General features: G+C 45.1%; 1 protein-coding gene across 7 annotated transcripts in view; it reads right to left on the reverse strand.

Annotated features, from left to right (window-relative positions):
* Window positions 1-17,246, reverse strand: part of ATP6V0A1 (ATPase H+ transporting V0 subunit a1) — a 30,227-nt gene that overhangs the window by 3,602 nt on the left and 9,379 nt on the right. For 2 of the 7 annotated variants that reach the window (XM_087770362.1, XM_087770359.1), the window contains exons 9-21: window positions 16,710-16,803; window positions 15,125-15,337; window positions 14,257-14,407; window positions 13,903-14,042; window positions 12,938-13,095; window positions 12,397-12,487; window positions 11,488-11,606; window positions 10,963-11,179; window positions 10,237-10,344; window positions 6,787-6,894; window positions 6,146-6,163; window positions 4,176-4,293; window positions 3,532-3,703 (exon numbers count right to left, since the gene is read on the reverse strand). In XM_087770362.1, the coding sequence (XP_087626488.1) occupies window positions 3,532-3,703; window positions 4,176-4,293; window positions 6,146-6,163; window positions 6,787-6,894; window positions 10,237-10,344; window positions 10,963-11,179; window positions 11,488-11,606; window positions 12,397-12,487; window positions 12,938-13,095; window positions 13,903-14,042; window positions 14,257-14,407; window positions 15,125-15,337; window positions 16,710-16,803 (1,707 nt within the window). Of the gene's footprint in view, window positions 1-815; window positions 2,582-3,531; window positions 3,704-4,175; window positions 4,294-4,377; window positions 4,653-6,145; window positions 6,164-6,786; window positions 6,895-9,363; window positions 9,439-10,236; window positions 10,345-10,962; window positions 11,180-11,487; window positions 11,607-12,396; window positions 12,488-12,937; window positions 13,096-13,902; window positions 14,043-14,256; window positions 14,408-15,124; window positions 15,338-16,709; window positions 16,804-17,246 lie in introns of those variants that run through there. The other 5 variants (XM_087770357.1, XM_087770360.1, XM_087770363.1 and 2 more) reach the window with 4 other exon arrangements.

Raw genomic sequence — 17,246 nt, forward strand, 5'->3', positions numbered from 1 at the left:
CTGTAGTTGCTCTTTCCCAAAAAGGAGAGCAGTTTCACGTGCCGCACCGCGGGTCATCCCGTCCCGCGCTTCCAGGAGCCTGCCTTTTAGAGCAGCAGCATGCTCTGAGGCCGCACTAAAGACAAGCTCTGGCTCATGACCTTTACAAAGAAAAATAAAATTCTGGCAAGCGGGTGGGGAGCTGGGCTTCACCTCCCCCGCAGCCGCCTGTGGGATCGCGAGCGGGATGCAACTCCAGCACGCCCACGCCTCTCGGAAAGCAGCACTCCCGCCTGGGTGGCAGCGGGCCAGGAGCCCTGCCCGGGCAGAGGAGGGTCTGCCTGTCCGTTCTCAGTTTACGGCCGAGAACAGCCGTCCACAAAGCGCCGCATAATTGCTGCTTTTTATTTATTCTGCATGCTAGTTTGAGGTTGACCCCATTCGTTGTGTTTGAAATCTGTTTTGGTGTCCCCGCGCAGACCCACGGCACTCTCCCACTCTGCCACTCAGAACACAACAGACATCGCGTGAGCTCTTTGCCTTCAGCTGCCCCTAGGGCTGCGTGGCTGAGCGCGCTGCTTCGCATCCGTTTCACTGCCTCCAAGGGGCTGAGCTCGCTCTGGGGATGTTTATGGACTGGTGGCAAACAGCTCCACTGAAACCGTCATTCCTGCATCAACCCACGACGTTGGGACTCTACTTTGAATCCAGTTACAAACTTCTCCTTTCGGGCAAAGTCTATGTTTGCTCATATTAGAAGAGCTGACTAGCTTAAAAAAAGGTAAGCTACTTTAATCTAAACATTCATGTCAAACCACATTACTGAAAAGCAAATAGAAAGGTAAAATATTTCAGAACAGCGACGTTACAGTAAAAGGAGTTAACAGCACGACGCGGGGTATAGCTCAGGCGCTACCGAGCCCCAGCAGACCTCTGGTACACACGCCTGCAATCTTGGCAGCACTCAGAGTGCTTCCTCCGCCCCAGAAAAACCCAGCCTGCTGAAGGAATGCATGCTTTCTGAAAAAGCACAAAATAAATCTTCCTCATTTGGGACTGATAGGCAGAGCACATGGAACAATCTGTGCATTTTCTCCCACCAGGAAGGCACATGCTAAATTCCTCCTCCTTTCCAGGAAGGCTGAACCACCCACACCTTCAGAATTCCTGATAGGTGACTCTTCTCCCGCAGCCAGAAAAGCCGATCTGCTCCTCCCAGGACAGCTGTATTTAACCCCCCATCCCTCCTTCTAAAAAGGGAACGCCTACCATTGGAAACATCCTGATTTCGCGCTCAGAAGCAAAAAGGAATGTTAACACCATGTGCTTTTGAACAACTGCAGGTGCCTCCCTCTCCGCCGCGATAATGAAAATCCAACAAACCCCAAATAATCTCAGCAGATTACTTGCAGTCTGAAACATCGCCTTAAACTTGCTTTTCAGGCCCTAAGCTTGAACAGATTTTCTCTTAGAGAATGCAAATTAAAGTTTTGCAACTTTGAAACATATGGTTAGGGAAAATAGGACTTCATTAAGAGTTTCAGTTCCACAGCTCCCCAGCAAGTGCCCTGCACTGGTCTGCATGGCACCAGCGATCCCTGGGCTTACTGCTATTGCTCAGCTGGGTTTCTCTGTTTGCTTGCCATTTCAGTGACATGCACCTTCCCTTGACACGTTTCCAGACGATTTTTAATCACCCTTTAGAGACCGCCTGGCAACGTGAAAAGCCACCTCTTGGCTGAACTGCAGCCTCCAGCTCACACTTGTTCCAGGTGCTCTGTGAGCGGTATCTGTAAGCGCAGTTTGTGGTTATTAACAAAAGACAGGTATCTCCAGGAAAACATGCTTTCTTATCTTAGCTCATCCTTTTGGGCAAAAAAGAAAACACAGAGCCTGCCAAGAAGAAAAGCTGTGCAGAACTGTTCACCTGCCATTGTTCAGAAATGTACCACGCAGCACTGCAGTCCAGAGAAGCAAGACTGAAAATCCACTAATTCACAAGCAACTGCAGATCAGAAGCACCGCATACGGAGCCAGAGTACTGCCTACTCTCTGCTCTTCTTGGGCTGCTAGCAATAATCCCGGGCAGGGTTTGCCGAGCTCCGTCTTTCACACTGATGCAATGGCGCAGTACAGTGACAGCAGGGTGAGGATGAGGAAACACCGGCCAGTCAGCAAGAAGCTCTCGAGTGACTGGTATGAAGATTTCTAGGCTGGATGCCAGGAAAAACAGAAGCACCATTCAGCAGCCATTTTCAGCAGCGGCTCCCCCACAGGCTCCCTCAGCACAAGATGGCTACACCTCTGAATCCCTGGGCGAAGCTCGACTCACTCGAGCTACGAAGACCCAGGCGCTCTGGGACACTCCAGTCTGCACCCCGCAGGCTGCCAACAGAGAGGGCAAAAGGACAAAGTTTTCCTTCCCCAGAAGCAGGGGAAAAGTGCAGAAAGGCTGATTTGATTTTTTTTTTTTTTTAAGGCACCGGCTTCCTTTTTCACTTGCAGAACTGCTTCTAAAAAGTACTCACAACCTTTTCCTCCCACTTAAGCAAGGCAGAATATTCCTTGTGAACTTCATGGGACTTGACTTTCTTCTCCTGACCTACCAGGAAAGAAACTGCCTTAGGAGATGGCAGCAACCAGAGCTGGCCAGAGGAGAGGTACAGACACACTCTCCTACACTTTAGGCTGAAGAGAACCCTAGGCGAGCAAAACCCATTCCCACGCTGCTGCTTTGATCCCACCAGTGCACTACCCAGAGAATCTGAAGTGGAACAATGAGCGCTCTTAAATAGGGATTAGAGAAAGCTCTTGAACACTTTCCATACTTGGGTGCAGAGAAAGCGATGAGCACTCCAGTGAGTAATTCCTTCTTGTTTACCGCTGGCTGCATATGCAGGAGCTTAGGAATCACAGGAAAGGGGCTACAAAAGCAAGAAATGGCTGCTATTCCACAGCACACGGAAGGGCAGGCAGACAAAGCTGCCCCTGTTCAGTGCAAGGTCTTACAAAGACGAGCAAGTGAAGGAAACTGCGGCCAGGATCTACTGCACACTAAGGAAAACAAACGTTAGAACCAGGCAACAGACCAAAGGACAGAACAAAGAAGTCCCACTGAAAGCCCCAAGCACACTCATCTGTCTACCACAGCCTTCCCATCCCACTGCTCACAAAGCTTTAGCCTAACTTATTTTTAAGCAGAGATCTGTTACTCTTCACAATTTCTAAGCAACGTTTATGCATACAATCAGGAGAGAGTGGTGCACCACTAGAAACAAGACTGGAATCTCTGACCCTTTTAAAGACTTTCTGCTGTCAGAGCACATCTGCTGTAGGACATTTAGACGCTTAGGTCGATTTGTGGTACTCCAGCACTTCTGAACATCGCTGATCTAGGCTCAGTATTATCCACTACCCTGATTTTATAGCATTAGCTTTCCTGTGCAAGGGGCAATACAATTTTCTAGAAGATGGCATTTCTGCATAGTCCAGGTGACATAAATTTTCTTGCTATGAAGAGCTTTGAAGTTTCTGCATGTTCCAATAACTCACCAGTGCAAGCGAAGAGCATGGAGAAAAGCAGACAGCCCCTCCATGACCAGGAGAATTGCTACTGTCAGGGTAGCAAAAGCAGCAAATATGAAGAAGAGGCCAAAGCCTCCACCCAGACTCCTCACGCTGAGGCCAATGTGGATCACCATGGTCCAGAGCACCTCCGAGAGCTCTGCCAGGAGAAAGGGGAGAAGAGGACTCATTTCAGAACATTCAGCAAGAACGGAAGGTTGTTAGAGTTTACTTATAAAGCAAAAACTAAAGTCAAGCAAACTCCCACTACAATGAGGTGGGAAACTTAAGAGGGACAACAGCTTTTGCAGCCCAGTAAGGCCAGGACATTGCCTCCAACTGTCGCAGTGCAGGGCAGAGTCCTTGCTCAGCAGCTCTTTGCTTTATTCAGTGCTTCCAACTCTATCCCTCCCTTCTAGAGCCAGACAGCTTTTAGCAGAGCGCTATGCAAGTAGACACGGGTGTTTAGGCTTAATTAGTCCCAGCGAATGCACACACAGCTCTGTCCTTCTCCAGCAGTGCTTGGCAGTGGAGCCCCAGGCAGGCTACCTGCATTCCTGCCTTTCACCAACCGCCTGCCCAGGGCGATCAGACACACGGATCCACACCTCCGTTCCATAAGGAATACTCACGTGCATGGGCTAAGCTGAGAGCCCAGAGCCTCAAGTAGGATGCAGTGTTCGAAATGCACCCCAGGCAATATTCGATGGTGTGGATAGCCTGGTACACCACAGTATCGCCAAAGTCAAACTGCAAAGAGAACACAGAAAATTAGAGAGCTGCGAGCCTCGCAAGCAGCAAGGGTGGGCTGACGGGGGAAAACGAGCACGCTACCTGGTGCTATTACCAAGGACATCGTGTTTGAAGTTAGACACTGATACCGTCTTCTCCTGGTTTAGCATGTCAGTTTTATAAATGAAAAATGAATTCTCTTGTCGTGCTAGGTTTTGCAGAATGACAGTTCGCTGCTGCAGCTTGAATATTACTGTTTTCACATTCTATCGTATGACAGTAAGATATTTCAAATTCAGCCATGGACTTTGCCAGGAGAAGACTGTTCAGCAACAGCATGGTATTCATATGAATTCCCTGGTAAATTGTATGTACCTCTGTGAAAGAGGAGACAGCATTCCAAGTCGATACTGCGTATGTACCTTTGCTACAGGATCAACAAGAACATTTTGCAAGATGCAAACTTGCCCTTTTTGAAAGCAAAAATAATGCACAAAAGTCACATCTGTGTACCGTTCATTGGCAAAGTCTCTGTGTCTTGGTAATTTTTTGAAATAATAAAAGAATAACTTATAAGGAAGTCTGCCATGTAGGACAGTTTCTTATTTTGCAGCTTAGGAAAGCATTCCCCTACATTTTGGATTTAATCCATGCTTCAGAAACTGCTCATATTCAAGTTAAGTGAACACGATGTTTTAAATACATCAAATGACTAATGCTCTAAGCATGCACAGAAAGCTATTTATACTCTTATTTCTCCCCTAGTATATCCAGGGCAATAAATATTTCAAACAATTAAGTTAAATTAGCTGTCAAAAGCCTAATTCTTTCCCCACAGAATGTGAACTGCGAAGTTCTTTAATAAAGCCTGCCCCAGTGAACAGTACCACCTCCCAGCAGACATGGCAAGTCAGCGTGCAGTAAATGGAACGTGACAAATATTCAAACAATGACAATTTACAGCCGTGTGCAACTGCTGGGGAGAGTTACCACTACGCTAGGGAGTGGGACGATCAGCAGGATTGCTATGGCACCGTAGCTGTAGTTTCACACCTTTTTACACAGGTTTAGAATACATAGAATTAACAGGTTCACCAGCACAGCTTCCGTGCCCCCCTCAATTCTAGATGGACCCATGCACAACGGATCTCTAAGCAAAACCACTTTCAGCACAATTTACAACAGCATCACTGCTGTGAAGCTACTCTAATTTCACTGCATTTGTATTTTTTGTAATAAAGTTGGTTACCTGATAGCACTGAAACCTACAATCAATCCTGCAGGAGTATTCCTAAAAAAACATTTCTTTAATACTCATACTCGTAACAAGTGCTTATGAATGAGCAGTTTCACGGAACGGAGCGTCTCTTTTACAGAAAGATACTGGTTAGTTAAGCTGTTGAACTGTACGAAACTGGACTGGGTTTGCTGTATTTGCTGACTGGCAACAACCAGCATCATCCTTAAAATGGCAGATAGTTTGGGGGGGAAAAAAAAAAAAAAATCTTTAAACAGCTTGTTGCAGTGCAGAATTACCAAAGACACAACATAAGGCAAACGAGACTTCCTCGGAAGTTTAAAAGCAAAACCGTTTCAGTTTCAGGTTTCCAGCTTGACAGCTTTCCAGGTAAACTAAGAAAGATCTGCAGACAGGGGATAAGACAAACAAGCTGTATAGATGAAGTAATTAAAGGTCTGTTAATGGGCATGTATGTATGTATGAAGAACTAAAAATGGCCTGTAACATGTAAATAGCTAGATCTTTTGGAAAACAAGACGTCGTGACATAACGTGTTTAATTCAGCGTGTGTTTTACGCCAATGGGAAATGGTCCAGATACACATGAACGCAAAGCTGGCTGTAGTCTTACCACCTCATCCTCTGTAGGCTTGAAAACATAAGTTTATATTTAGTGCGGTGTCTCAATCACGACATTAATCATAAACACATTCAATAATTCCCTCCTAAACATGACACAGTAACATCACATGCACTACTGAGGCAAGATACTGCTGGAGAATTGCTAAGAGGCATCAGAATACTCCCAAACTATGTGAGATTGACTCCTTTTTCTTCTCTACCGGAGGTAAGGCAAAGCAATTAATATTACCCCCAACGGTCAAAATGAATATATAAGCAAGGTTTCACTGCTGCAGAAATACAGCCCTTGGATTTGGGCTGACACTGGAGAAGGCAGCAGCACAAATGCACCGCACGTCAGCCAGAGCATAAGCTGCATTTGCCACCTGGGAGGACTGTGTAGTCCGTAAGATTATGGTTCTTTTTAATGGGGACAAACAGAGCCACATTTCCCTTTATATGCAAATTAAACTGCTTTTTCTGGAGTCCTGGGAACGACCAAGAGATAGTCTGTATGAAAACTGCCATGAAAACACTTCACTGAAAATGTTGCTATTTAAACACCTTAGAAATCAATGAATACAGTCAAAACGCTCGCAGGTTCTGCTACCACGTGCGTTGCCCTGAGAGCGAGGACGGTCAGGCGCTCACCTCTTCCCCCTCCTCGGAGTGGGTGGAGAGCTGGTCGTGTTGGATGATCTCGGCATCCTCCTCTGTCGGTCCATTGCCCACCCGGATCCCACCGAAGTTGTGCGTTCCCTAACAGATGCAGAAAGAGAAAGAGCAAAGCGTTGTTTGCATTTCACTGCAAGAGCACACACTTCTTATGACTCCACGTGCAGCAGCAGCTCACAGAAGAAAACCAAATATTAAGGCCCAGGTTAAGCCAGGTGTACAATTCTATGTCCCAGCTTGGATGGGAAAGGTGCTGCTTCCTCCTAGGGCTGGGGAAAAAAAAAGTCTGTCTGAATGAATAACCGACACACTTCTACACAGCAATTGCAACCCTCAGTAAAATAAAGGCACGTCTCTCAAGAGGACATTTGCTGGCACTGACACGCAACAGGCCACCTCTGGCCCAGCAGCTGTTGGACAAGCACTCAACCACCGCTGCTGGCGTAAGCGAAACCAGTCACAGAGGGGCAGCTCAACGCAGAACGGACTGACACACACACACGCGCACGCCTGCTCCCCACCAGCCTCAGGCGTACCAACACCGCGCGTGAGAAATCAGACTTTCCCTTACTTGGAAATTCTACATTGTGCAAACGGTCCCTTTTATAGGCACGCGTGCTGACGCTCAGCAGCTGACCCTCAGCCCTAACTCCACTGCACGCAAACAGAAGAGAATAACCTACAAACTGCCTTGAAACTTCGAGAGAGTCAGGAGTTCCTCTCACTTGACAACTGTAATCGTTGCCCAGCTAACACCGGATCTACGGCAGGCTTCCTCCTCCGTACCATCCCTGCCACCAGGAAAGGATGCACAAACCTGTTGATCATCCGACAGTGCCCTGAATCAGAGCTTGTATGCATCCTAAGTGCATATTGGACAATGAAGGCGTAACTTGCACATCGCTTTCTTTGGATTTCTGTTCAGCCAGCAGCTCTGAGCACTGTACAGCAGGATTTCTATCTCCTTCCAGATGCTCCGAAGACAGAAAATGCTCATGACTGATCTGAGGGACTATAACTTAAGGCCTGTGAGTCTGACCCACCTAGAGAGGCAAACTGAAATGCCACAACCAGCAAGAAAAGCCCTGCATTCAGCTCCAACACTGTACCGGCGTCATCTGTGACACGGACTGTGAACGGGCCAACTCGACACATTAAGACTGCAGAAGTTTCGGGATGACTCTGCAAACCGAGGACATCCCGTGACCCGTCCGCGTCCAGAGCGCATCACCCCGGCATACCGGCGGAACGGCTGCTCCCTGGCCTTTTAACTGATTTGTTCTTAGAAGCCTGCTTTTGGTTTAGGCCGAATTATAAATTTGCCCAAAATGCCAGATGCGAATTAAAGATTTTGTCAGGTTTCTAAAAACAAATTAGGTAGACATTTATGCTTTGAAAATAGAAATAAAAAGAAAAAATATTTAATAAGACAATGCTTTTATTAGGATTTTCAGCATCTTTGAAACATTACAACTTACTGATGACTAGTATCAGTATTCTGTATTTCTAGCCTGTGTGGATTTGCACTTTTGCAGCTTTTCCCTTGCACTCGACTTGTATCCATTCTCTGTAAACTATCCAATCTAAACGTGGCTCCAAAAGCTCTAACTGTTTACTTTATATTTCTAACCACACCTCATACAAAGACCTTCCCTCCCATCTTCTTGCACTGAGATGCGCTTAATACGCTGGACGGATTATGCACAAAAGATCCATTTTAACTTCTGACATTTCCGTGAGGCTATTTAAAATGTCATGATAGAAACGCTGGCCAACAGCTAAGAAGTGCCTCAAAGTGCCTTCGACACGTGGAAGCGCACAGTGTGCTTCACGTAGTTTGTGAGATTTAAGCTTCCGACTAGGCAGCATTCACAACTAAAACCAAGTTGAAATATGCAGCACTGGGGAAGGGACAAAGTTCTGGGAGCTGCTGCAGCCTAAACTGCAGTCTAAACTCTGCCAGAAGCTTTAGCAGCAAAGGGCTGTCAATAGGTTAGACACAAGTAAGCAGAAAAAAGCACTACTGAGAGGCTTATTTGTGCACAACCATTTTATAATAGTTTCAAGTCCAAGTGTCTACAAGGGCCCAGGTGTCAAAAACCCAGTAATTATTGCTATGAAGTTGTTGGGAGGCCATCACATAAACATGATGTTTGGGAACACATAATGCAAACAGAAATGCTTCACTGAGAAGAATCCTAACCTATCTTAAACAAATAAGCAAGAAAAGGAAAAAAGGGGAACTTAACCTGGGGGGATGTGGTAGCAAGGTATTCTGGTGCTGCTCTGCAGGTTTTGATTTCAGCAGCACTCCTGCAAAGAAGTGTCTCTGCATTCTGGGCACACATAACTATTATCCTTCAGCCTGGTAGTTCTTCCAGAATGTATCAATTTTGCTGAACTTTGCTCTTTCCAAGAGAAAGTGTTTTTCACCCTAAAGGTGCAGTTGTCATTCCCTTATGAAATTCAGATACATTCCATGCTCTCTTGATAATTAGATAGAAAGCCAGCTCCCATCTTTAAATCCATCAGGTGATCTTTAAATCCACTCACTGTTGCAGCCGCTGCTGCCTCTAGTGCCTGCTCGTTCGGGACTGTGCTGACTTGGGCCTCCGTGGGTTGCCCTTCCTGATAGTGAATGGAAGAAAAGAAAGGGAGGAGGAGGAACACAAAAAGAGAAAGGGAGACGAATGGAGGGGACATGGGAGGATGAAAGATGGTCAGAGAAGGGAGAGGGAGTGTCTTTAACTGAACTGATCTTTGACTCACTTAACATCCTAAAAGCTGTCTGCCATACATGCAGGGAGAATTTTCAAGTATCCTCAGTGCACATGTGCCAAGTTCCTGCATTTTATATAAAAGATACTTTACAGTACAGTTGGAAACCTAGAGAGTACCCCAGAAGACAACCTCTCACAGTACAGCTGGAAACCTAGAGACTATCCCAGAAGACAACCTCTCACAAAAGGACTGCATAAGTCTTTTTTTTTTTTTTTTCCTTTTAATTGCTATTTTTTTTACCATCCAAACTGCTTTAACAAAGATGGCCGATAAGTCTGCCAGCCAATTAAGCTTACATCTCGGCTTTTACATTGTCAGCCTAGCAAAGGCACAGAAGTGCATCCAGCAACTAGCAAAACAGGGTTCCTAAACCAGCTGACAAAGCCCAAGCCAGATACATTGGTTTTTTCATTACCAATATACAGGGTTGTTAAAAGCAGATTTGATGCTGGATCCGATCTGAGAAGCAGGCAGGCAATACTTTGTCTCCAGTAAAACCCACCTGCCTTTATGCCTAGGAATACGCAAAAGTGTTTTCCAGGCCACAACGCAGTGTGAACCTGCCTATCCAAGATCAAAACGGAGAACATAGCTTTTCAACCGTAATTAGTTTTCACATTGAAGATATAAGAGGTAGTCACCCACCAAGTGCTTTCTCCTCAAATACTGATGGCGAAGGACCAGGGGTTTAGCTACCAGCATCCATGGCACACACAGTAACGCCACCACCACAAGGAAACACTGGAGCCCTTGCTGTAAAAAGAAACAAGCGTCAGACGATTCGGTGGCAGTCCATGCTCAAACACACACACAAAACCTAGCAAGAGGTCTCATGCAACACTGAACGGCTGAATTCCCAGAGTACGTGGACGCTTCGTTATCTCTCTCTCTCCCTGGAACAGCAAGATGTGCTGTACTTAATGCCTGCTTGCAGCTGCCCCATCTGACTCTACGCAGCACGTAATGCTGATACTGGTTTAGATTAAGGAAAAATCCAAAAGATCCTGCAGGGAATGCCAGTCGGCAGATGTCTGATGGTGCTGGGATGAAATGGTGTTAGTGTCTCAGCTAAGCTTAGAGGCACGACACTGCAGATGCAAGACAATATTCCTTATCACTTTCCACTATTAGTCTGGATCCAAATGTTCTGGAGCCACAGCTGACTTCGGTTCAGACTGATATAAATTCCCGGTGCAGGGATTATTCCTTCCTTCTTCAACATTACACAGTATCAGGCTTTGGAAATTACACCACATTTCCTCTATCACAGAGAAAAATAGCTTCATGCTTGATTTCACAATTTTTATAAGGTCAATGAAAGACTCTAATATCATGAAGCATCTCTGATCCTATTCTGGCAAGAGCACGTACCTGCCCTTTATAAAGCATCTTATTACTGGTATCACTATAGGAGAACAGAAACATGTTGATAAAATGTATTAAAAGGCTTGGTGCATCCTTTGACGTGTGAGCATCGTAGGCTGTCCACTTGTAGAAAATGAGAATTACAAGGTATCCAAACAGCGATGACATGAAAATAATTTCTGGAATAAATCCAAGGTATATGTTCAGTGGCTTCTTAAAATAGCTACAGAAAAAAAAAAAAGGAGAGTGTAAAATTACATTTGGTTAGCGGGTAGGGCAGAAACTTTTAATGAGAACATGAAGAGCATCTTTGGAACAAAACTGCAGGGGCTCAGCGTTTCAACAACAGCTGGCACTTAAACACAGTAACGACTCGCCGTGCACGGTTCCGCGTACGCGGACAGAAACAACTGTACTGCACCCTTCAGTCAGAAGTGAGAGTCTTGACAGGCTCCTGCATCTTACACTGATACACACAGTACACCCAAAGAAGTTCCCCCCACCATGAGAAAAGCAGAGCAAAGCACTTACATATGGTTGAGAAGACTCAAGGTGACACCAAAGAGCATGTGGATAATGCCAAGAATCACAGACATTTTCATCTTAAACGAATTGAGGAAGGCCAGCTTATTGCTGGCAATATTCCAAATCTGTGAAAAACAACAGCGAGTCAGCCAAGCACCAAGTAAAAGAAAAAGAGAGGAGAATGAAAATGTTCACTTTAAGCGAAGCAGCATGAACCATCCAGGAAGATGTAAGAACATCTTTAAAAAAACCCGACTCTTGTCACACAGCTATCTTTTGGGGAAACGAGCAGACAACCTTTCCTGCTAGGAACGCTGCCTTACAGCGATCGGAGCAGGAATCAAACCTTGCTTGTTTTTATGGTAGGCAAAATTTGCAGGAAAAAGGGAGCTGTACCCTTGACAGAAAAAAATACGATTATCCATTTAAATGAACTACTACACATAGTTCTGATCTTCTGCACTTCCTCTTTAACGTGGAACACGCAAGTTTCGTATCAAATATCCGCAGGGGTGTTGGGAGCAGTGTTGTGGATGTAGGCAGCTACAAAGTGACAGGATGACTTGGAAACTTACATTTCCCAGACTGACTGAAAAAGGAGATAAATAACTTTCCCCAAGGTACAAAAGTAACTTCATAAAGTGACTGGCAGGTCTAACCAGATTTGATGAAAATGCTGCAGGTTAGAAAGGGTGAGGAAGAAGCCTTCAGTGGACCCAAGTACAAGTCTCTCTACCCTGAATCTAGCGTCTCAATAGGAACTGAATTAATTTTATTGTTCAGGAGCATTTCCAACAGCGATAAAGAGTTTGCTAAGGGTGTGCAAATCTTTCACAGTGAGCTGGACAGGCACTTTTCTTTCTGTTGACACAGAAGATGTTCTTAAAGCACAGCAAAGGAAGGAAAAGCTCTTACCGGGTCAATGCCGAAGGGGTAGGGTCCGCCGAACACCCCTGGAATAGCAGGGTTCAGCTGAAGCAGAGGAGTATTCTCAAGCAAGGCATCTCTGTTTGGGTATAAGTAGATTATACAAGCATTAACACAAGCAACACTGTCCTCTTTCTGTAAAAACTAACAACGTTCTTCCCTTGTGAGAGCAAGGAATATCTCAAATTGAGAGAACTTTAAGGTTCCTGCGGGGTCCTAGAGATTTTCCGAATGAATAATAAACCTGTCTCTTGACCTGTTACTCAGTGTCACAAGGAAGAAAGATGCAGAGGACAAGAATCTTGCTATGTCTATGAGGAGAAAGGTGCTAAACTGCATCTTCACAAGTTGTCTGGAAAAAAAAAGCTGGTTTGAAGCTTGATAGATATCACATTTACACCCCTCTTCCAATTCTACCTGAGCCTGAGTTCAGAAGTTTTTGTTTTCCTGAGCTGGGAGGACAAAGGGGAAAGATAAGTCACCTGTGTCTCACTGTCACTCTTTATCTAGTTACCAACTATTTACTCACGACCAATTGCCTTTTGAGAACATCGGCCGGACGCTCCATGATGAGCCAAACATATTAAGAGACTTGGAGAAGCAGTCATTGTAGATGAGGCCTGTGTAAGTGGAGAACAGTCCCATCAGCAGAATGATGTATCGACCACTAAAAACCATGTTGAACATCTAGGATAAAAAACAAACCAAAACAAAAAGGAACACATGAAGTCCATGAGAACAAGGAAGGTCTCTCGTAAAGATGAAACAGTAAGATCAGTCAGTTGCACAACAAGCAATATCGGCCATATGGACTAAAAGCCCAAAGTCTGTCTGCCCACGGCAGGGATTAAGGGTGCAAGAGGCAGCACTGCAGAACAGAATCTGCACACAGAGGCTAAACGGGCAGCGTGCCTGCCCACAGAGAGCCGGGGATCAGCCGAAGAGGATAAACTGCACTGCACGCACTGATGCAAGCCCCCAGCTGGCAGCATTAGCTCGGAACTAGGCAGTGCGGACCCTGTTCAGCTTTCTCCATGCTCTCTCCATGTATCTTAACTCTGGCTGACCTCCCGTCAACCGAAGCCCTGAGCAAGCAAAACCCACCTAGATCAGCACATAGGAAGAATCTTGGAGATATGATATACACGTACAGAAATTAGGAGTTTTGCAGTGACTGAACCCCTTTACGACCCAACCAAGTTTTGGGCGATTTGTTTACAACAGCTTATCTACTACACTTGATAAACAATTTCCTTCAAACAACTGAACGGAATAGTTTCCTATAAACATCTGAAAGGAAAACCAAAGGAACTCACTACGATTATGAAATGATGCTACTCAGTCTGTGGTCTACAAGCACTCTGTCTGTGCGCTTCACAAATTTCAGATGCAAGGAGAAATGGGCATTCTCATCCCAAGGGGGGAAGGGTGTGAGTAAACCAAGCTGCAACTCTTTGTTTTAAATGCAAAGCTCAGCATGAGCTGCCACCTTACCTCATTGTCGCTCTTCTGTGACAGAATACGACTTTCCCTAATCACCATCCAGACAGCAATCAGAGTCATCAGGATTCCATGGCCAAAATCTCCAAACATCACAGCAAACAGAAACGGGAAGGTAATGATCGTATATGGTGCTGTAGGAGAAAAGATGACGCTCCTAGTGCACTGCATTTGGGTAAGCCCGGATTTACTACAGTACAATTTATGCAATTTAGCAATACAGTTCCCAAGCTTCTCTGCTTCTGAAAGGTGTTAAGTACTCTGTTCACACAGGGCAGACACTACAGAGAAACACCATGACTTAGAGATGGAGAGAGTTGTCTTGGACTTTTAGAAGTATGAATTTACCTGGATTTATTTCCCGATATGTTCCAATGCCGTACGCATCAACAATGTTTTGAAAGCCAGAAGTAAACTTGTTAGTTTTGTTGTATGTTGGTGGGGTCTGATTGGTTTGCATCCTGTTTAAAATAGATGGGACAGTGGATCCGCTGTGCTCCTGTTTGGGGGGGGAAAAAAGGGAAGGTTAGAAAACCCACCCTCGGAGCACTGGAGGACAGAGTACAACACTACTTTCTCGTTCGCATTTGGAAAACTACAAGCTTGCATTTTTGTAGTCTGCTTGCAGGATGAGAAATACACTCGAGCAGGTTGAAGTATACTTGAGGAAGGCTGCCAAGTTTCCACTGCTCTCCACTTTGCATGGCAGGAGGAGAAGCACTTGTACTAAGGATGAACACTGTCTGATTAGGACAGACAAGAAAGCTCACGCAAGAGTTAGTTTTGTTTTTTAAAACAGCAAATGAAAGGCCTTCAAGCCACCCAACTCTATTATCTATCTGAGCAGAGGGCGAGCTTGCCAATGCCCTGGAGAGCTCCTTTCAGTAAGTTCCACTGTGTCCAAACAGCAGGACTATAAAGCACAGCCAGGTTAACTAAATGTACCAAAGGACTCAAACACAGGAAAATGCCTTACCATTACAGCATTTTCCTGAACTTAAAGCTTTACACAACATAGTTGTTACAAAATTTATCTATAAGCCGTGATTCCTGCATGTTAAATAAACTGTCCTCTGGGAGGACTCATTCAAACAGCCCAAAGGGATGGTTTTCAGAGATCACAGTTCAGAAAAATCAATTAATCCATGCTGTGTTTGCTGACAGTTGCTGGTCTGCTTGAACAGCAGCAGGCAGGAGCAGCACAGCAGTTACTCACAGTGCCTCTCCTGAGAGCAAACTGGATAGAATCGAGGTCAGCAACAGGACACCAGACTTCAGCAATCAAGCACTTCTGTGTCACATCGATATTGCACAGATTCAGGGTATGGTAGATGGCCTTCATCTTGCGTACTTTGATGAACCAGACACGGATATTTTTAGCGGCTGCCTGCAAAACCCTTTGGCGATGATCCTCTGTTTGGTTCAGCACCTTTCATGGAAAAGTAGGATAAAGATGAGGCAAAATCATTGAGCAAAACTCAAAGCATACAGAAGTGCACAGCGAAACTGGGCTGACCAACGAGACAAGGCTTACCCACCAGAGGATGGATGGATGAGCCCTCTCCCCCATCCCATGCACAAGACCGCCACATGCCTACAATATATGCTTTAGTCTCCATATTGATTAGTTCCACTAAAAGGTTTTAAGGCTTCTTTCCAGGGCTACTTTTTGACTACTTCCCTCCTCCAAGTCCAAGGTTAGTGGATATTTCACACAACGAACTGTTCAGAGATCACAGAGAACATTTTTTCCTCTGCTCAGGTTAAAAGAGCAGAGAAGAGTTCTACAAGTGAGGTTTACGTTGCCTTAGGACAATACACAAAGATTACAGTGAAAGACTTTTTTACTGAAGGGAAAAGGAGAAAGTGTTTTCTACTGAGGGTGTTTTCCAACTGGAACATATCTGACTCATGCCAAGTCAGATTTCCAGACTGGAAAGTCTTAGACTCAAGGGAAAGCAAGGACACAGGGCACATGCAGCTTTGAATCCTACTAGTTAAATTGCTTCTGAGCTCTTGTCGACTTTAAAAATTGCTAAACAGCAATTGCTAAACAGCTACGTGACTCCCAGCTTGAGACAGTTTCTGTATCAAATAAGCAGTCCAAATTCAACCATTTTTCCTTTTGGTTTCTGAACCTTTTCTTATTTTTTTTGTCTCAAATCCCTTAATTTTTTCTGCATTATAACATACTGCCTTTCTTCCTTGAAGCGAGCATCAAATATTTCAGAGCTGGCACCCAGTAGATTTGTGTGCTGATTACTTTTTACCAACACTCAGGCTGCTGCACAAGAGATTAGTTGTAAAGCAGAAGCTCTTCAGGACAGCACAACGTGAAAATATGAAGATAGGCATAAAAAAGAATAGCTAAGTTAAAGTTAGCATTGTTATCTCAACTTGGAAATAAGTTTAAATGTTTTCAAAGTTGTTGCAGACGAAGCAGGCAATCATACAAGCATGCTTTCAGAGTTGGAAAACATGGTGTCTCCTTACACATGCATACTCCTCTCTGCTCCCTGGCATGCAGTTCTCTGTTGATGCTGTACTTACATGTATATAATTAACTGCTTAGCCCTCCAGAAAGATCAAACCACCCCACCATCCTAAACCCTGACAAAGAAAACAACTGAGCAGAGTCTCCAAACATCTTTCTTGCCTTGCTGAGCTGCTGGTCTCAAGCTACCTGGAGCTGAAAATATGGCCATCTAATAGGGCCACCAATTGTCCTGTTTTGACAGGATCCAAACATCTTTTCAACTATATTATCAAAGAAAAAAGGGCATTGACCCCAGTTATTTTACCATCTGAAGATCATCAATTCTGGTATTGACACCAGAAGCCATTTCCTTCCGCTCCTGCGGTGTTTCTGGGCATGGGTAGAGGGAGGCACGGAATCTGAAAGACATGCAAGCCACCTTAGTAACAAAGACGGAAAGAAGATAAACCAGTCAGGGAAACAGATGGCTGAACACAGAAGTAAAGCAAGAAGCACCTTAAGAGAAGCTCCTGATCAGCAAAGACTGCCAAGCAGAGTTTCAGTCTTTAAATCAAATGGGTACAGAAGCTTGCTTTAGGCCAAAACAGAAGTTGAATGCTTAAGAAAATGGAAGTGGGAGAAAATCCTCCGTTCCCTGTACTGACAGTGGCTCAAAGGCACTGTCACGAAGTTGATTAGCCATCCCAGTTCAGGGTGCTGCTATCACACCAATGCAGCTGCTGCTAGAAGCAGTCACTGTTGGTCTCCCCTGTGAGAATATCGCCCGCTGACATCCCCCTAGGTCCGTCTGAGAGTTCAGCACTTGAACTCCCTTGGTTTTAGGCATTCTCTAGCAAAGCAG

This window comes from Nipponia nippon, unplaced genomic scaffold, assembly GCF_047370975.1.
Source record: "Nipponia nippon isolate SJK-2023a ecotype South Korea unplaced genomic scaffold, ASM4737097v1 scaffold_32, whole genome shotgun sequence".
In the NCBI taxonomy this organism is placed as follows: domain Eukaryota; kingdom Metazoa; phylum Chordata; class Aves; order Pelecaniformes; family Threskiornithidae; genus Nipponia; species Nipponia nippon.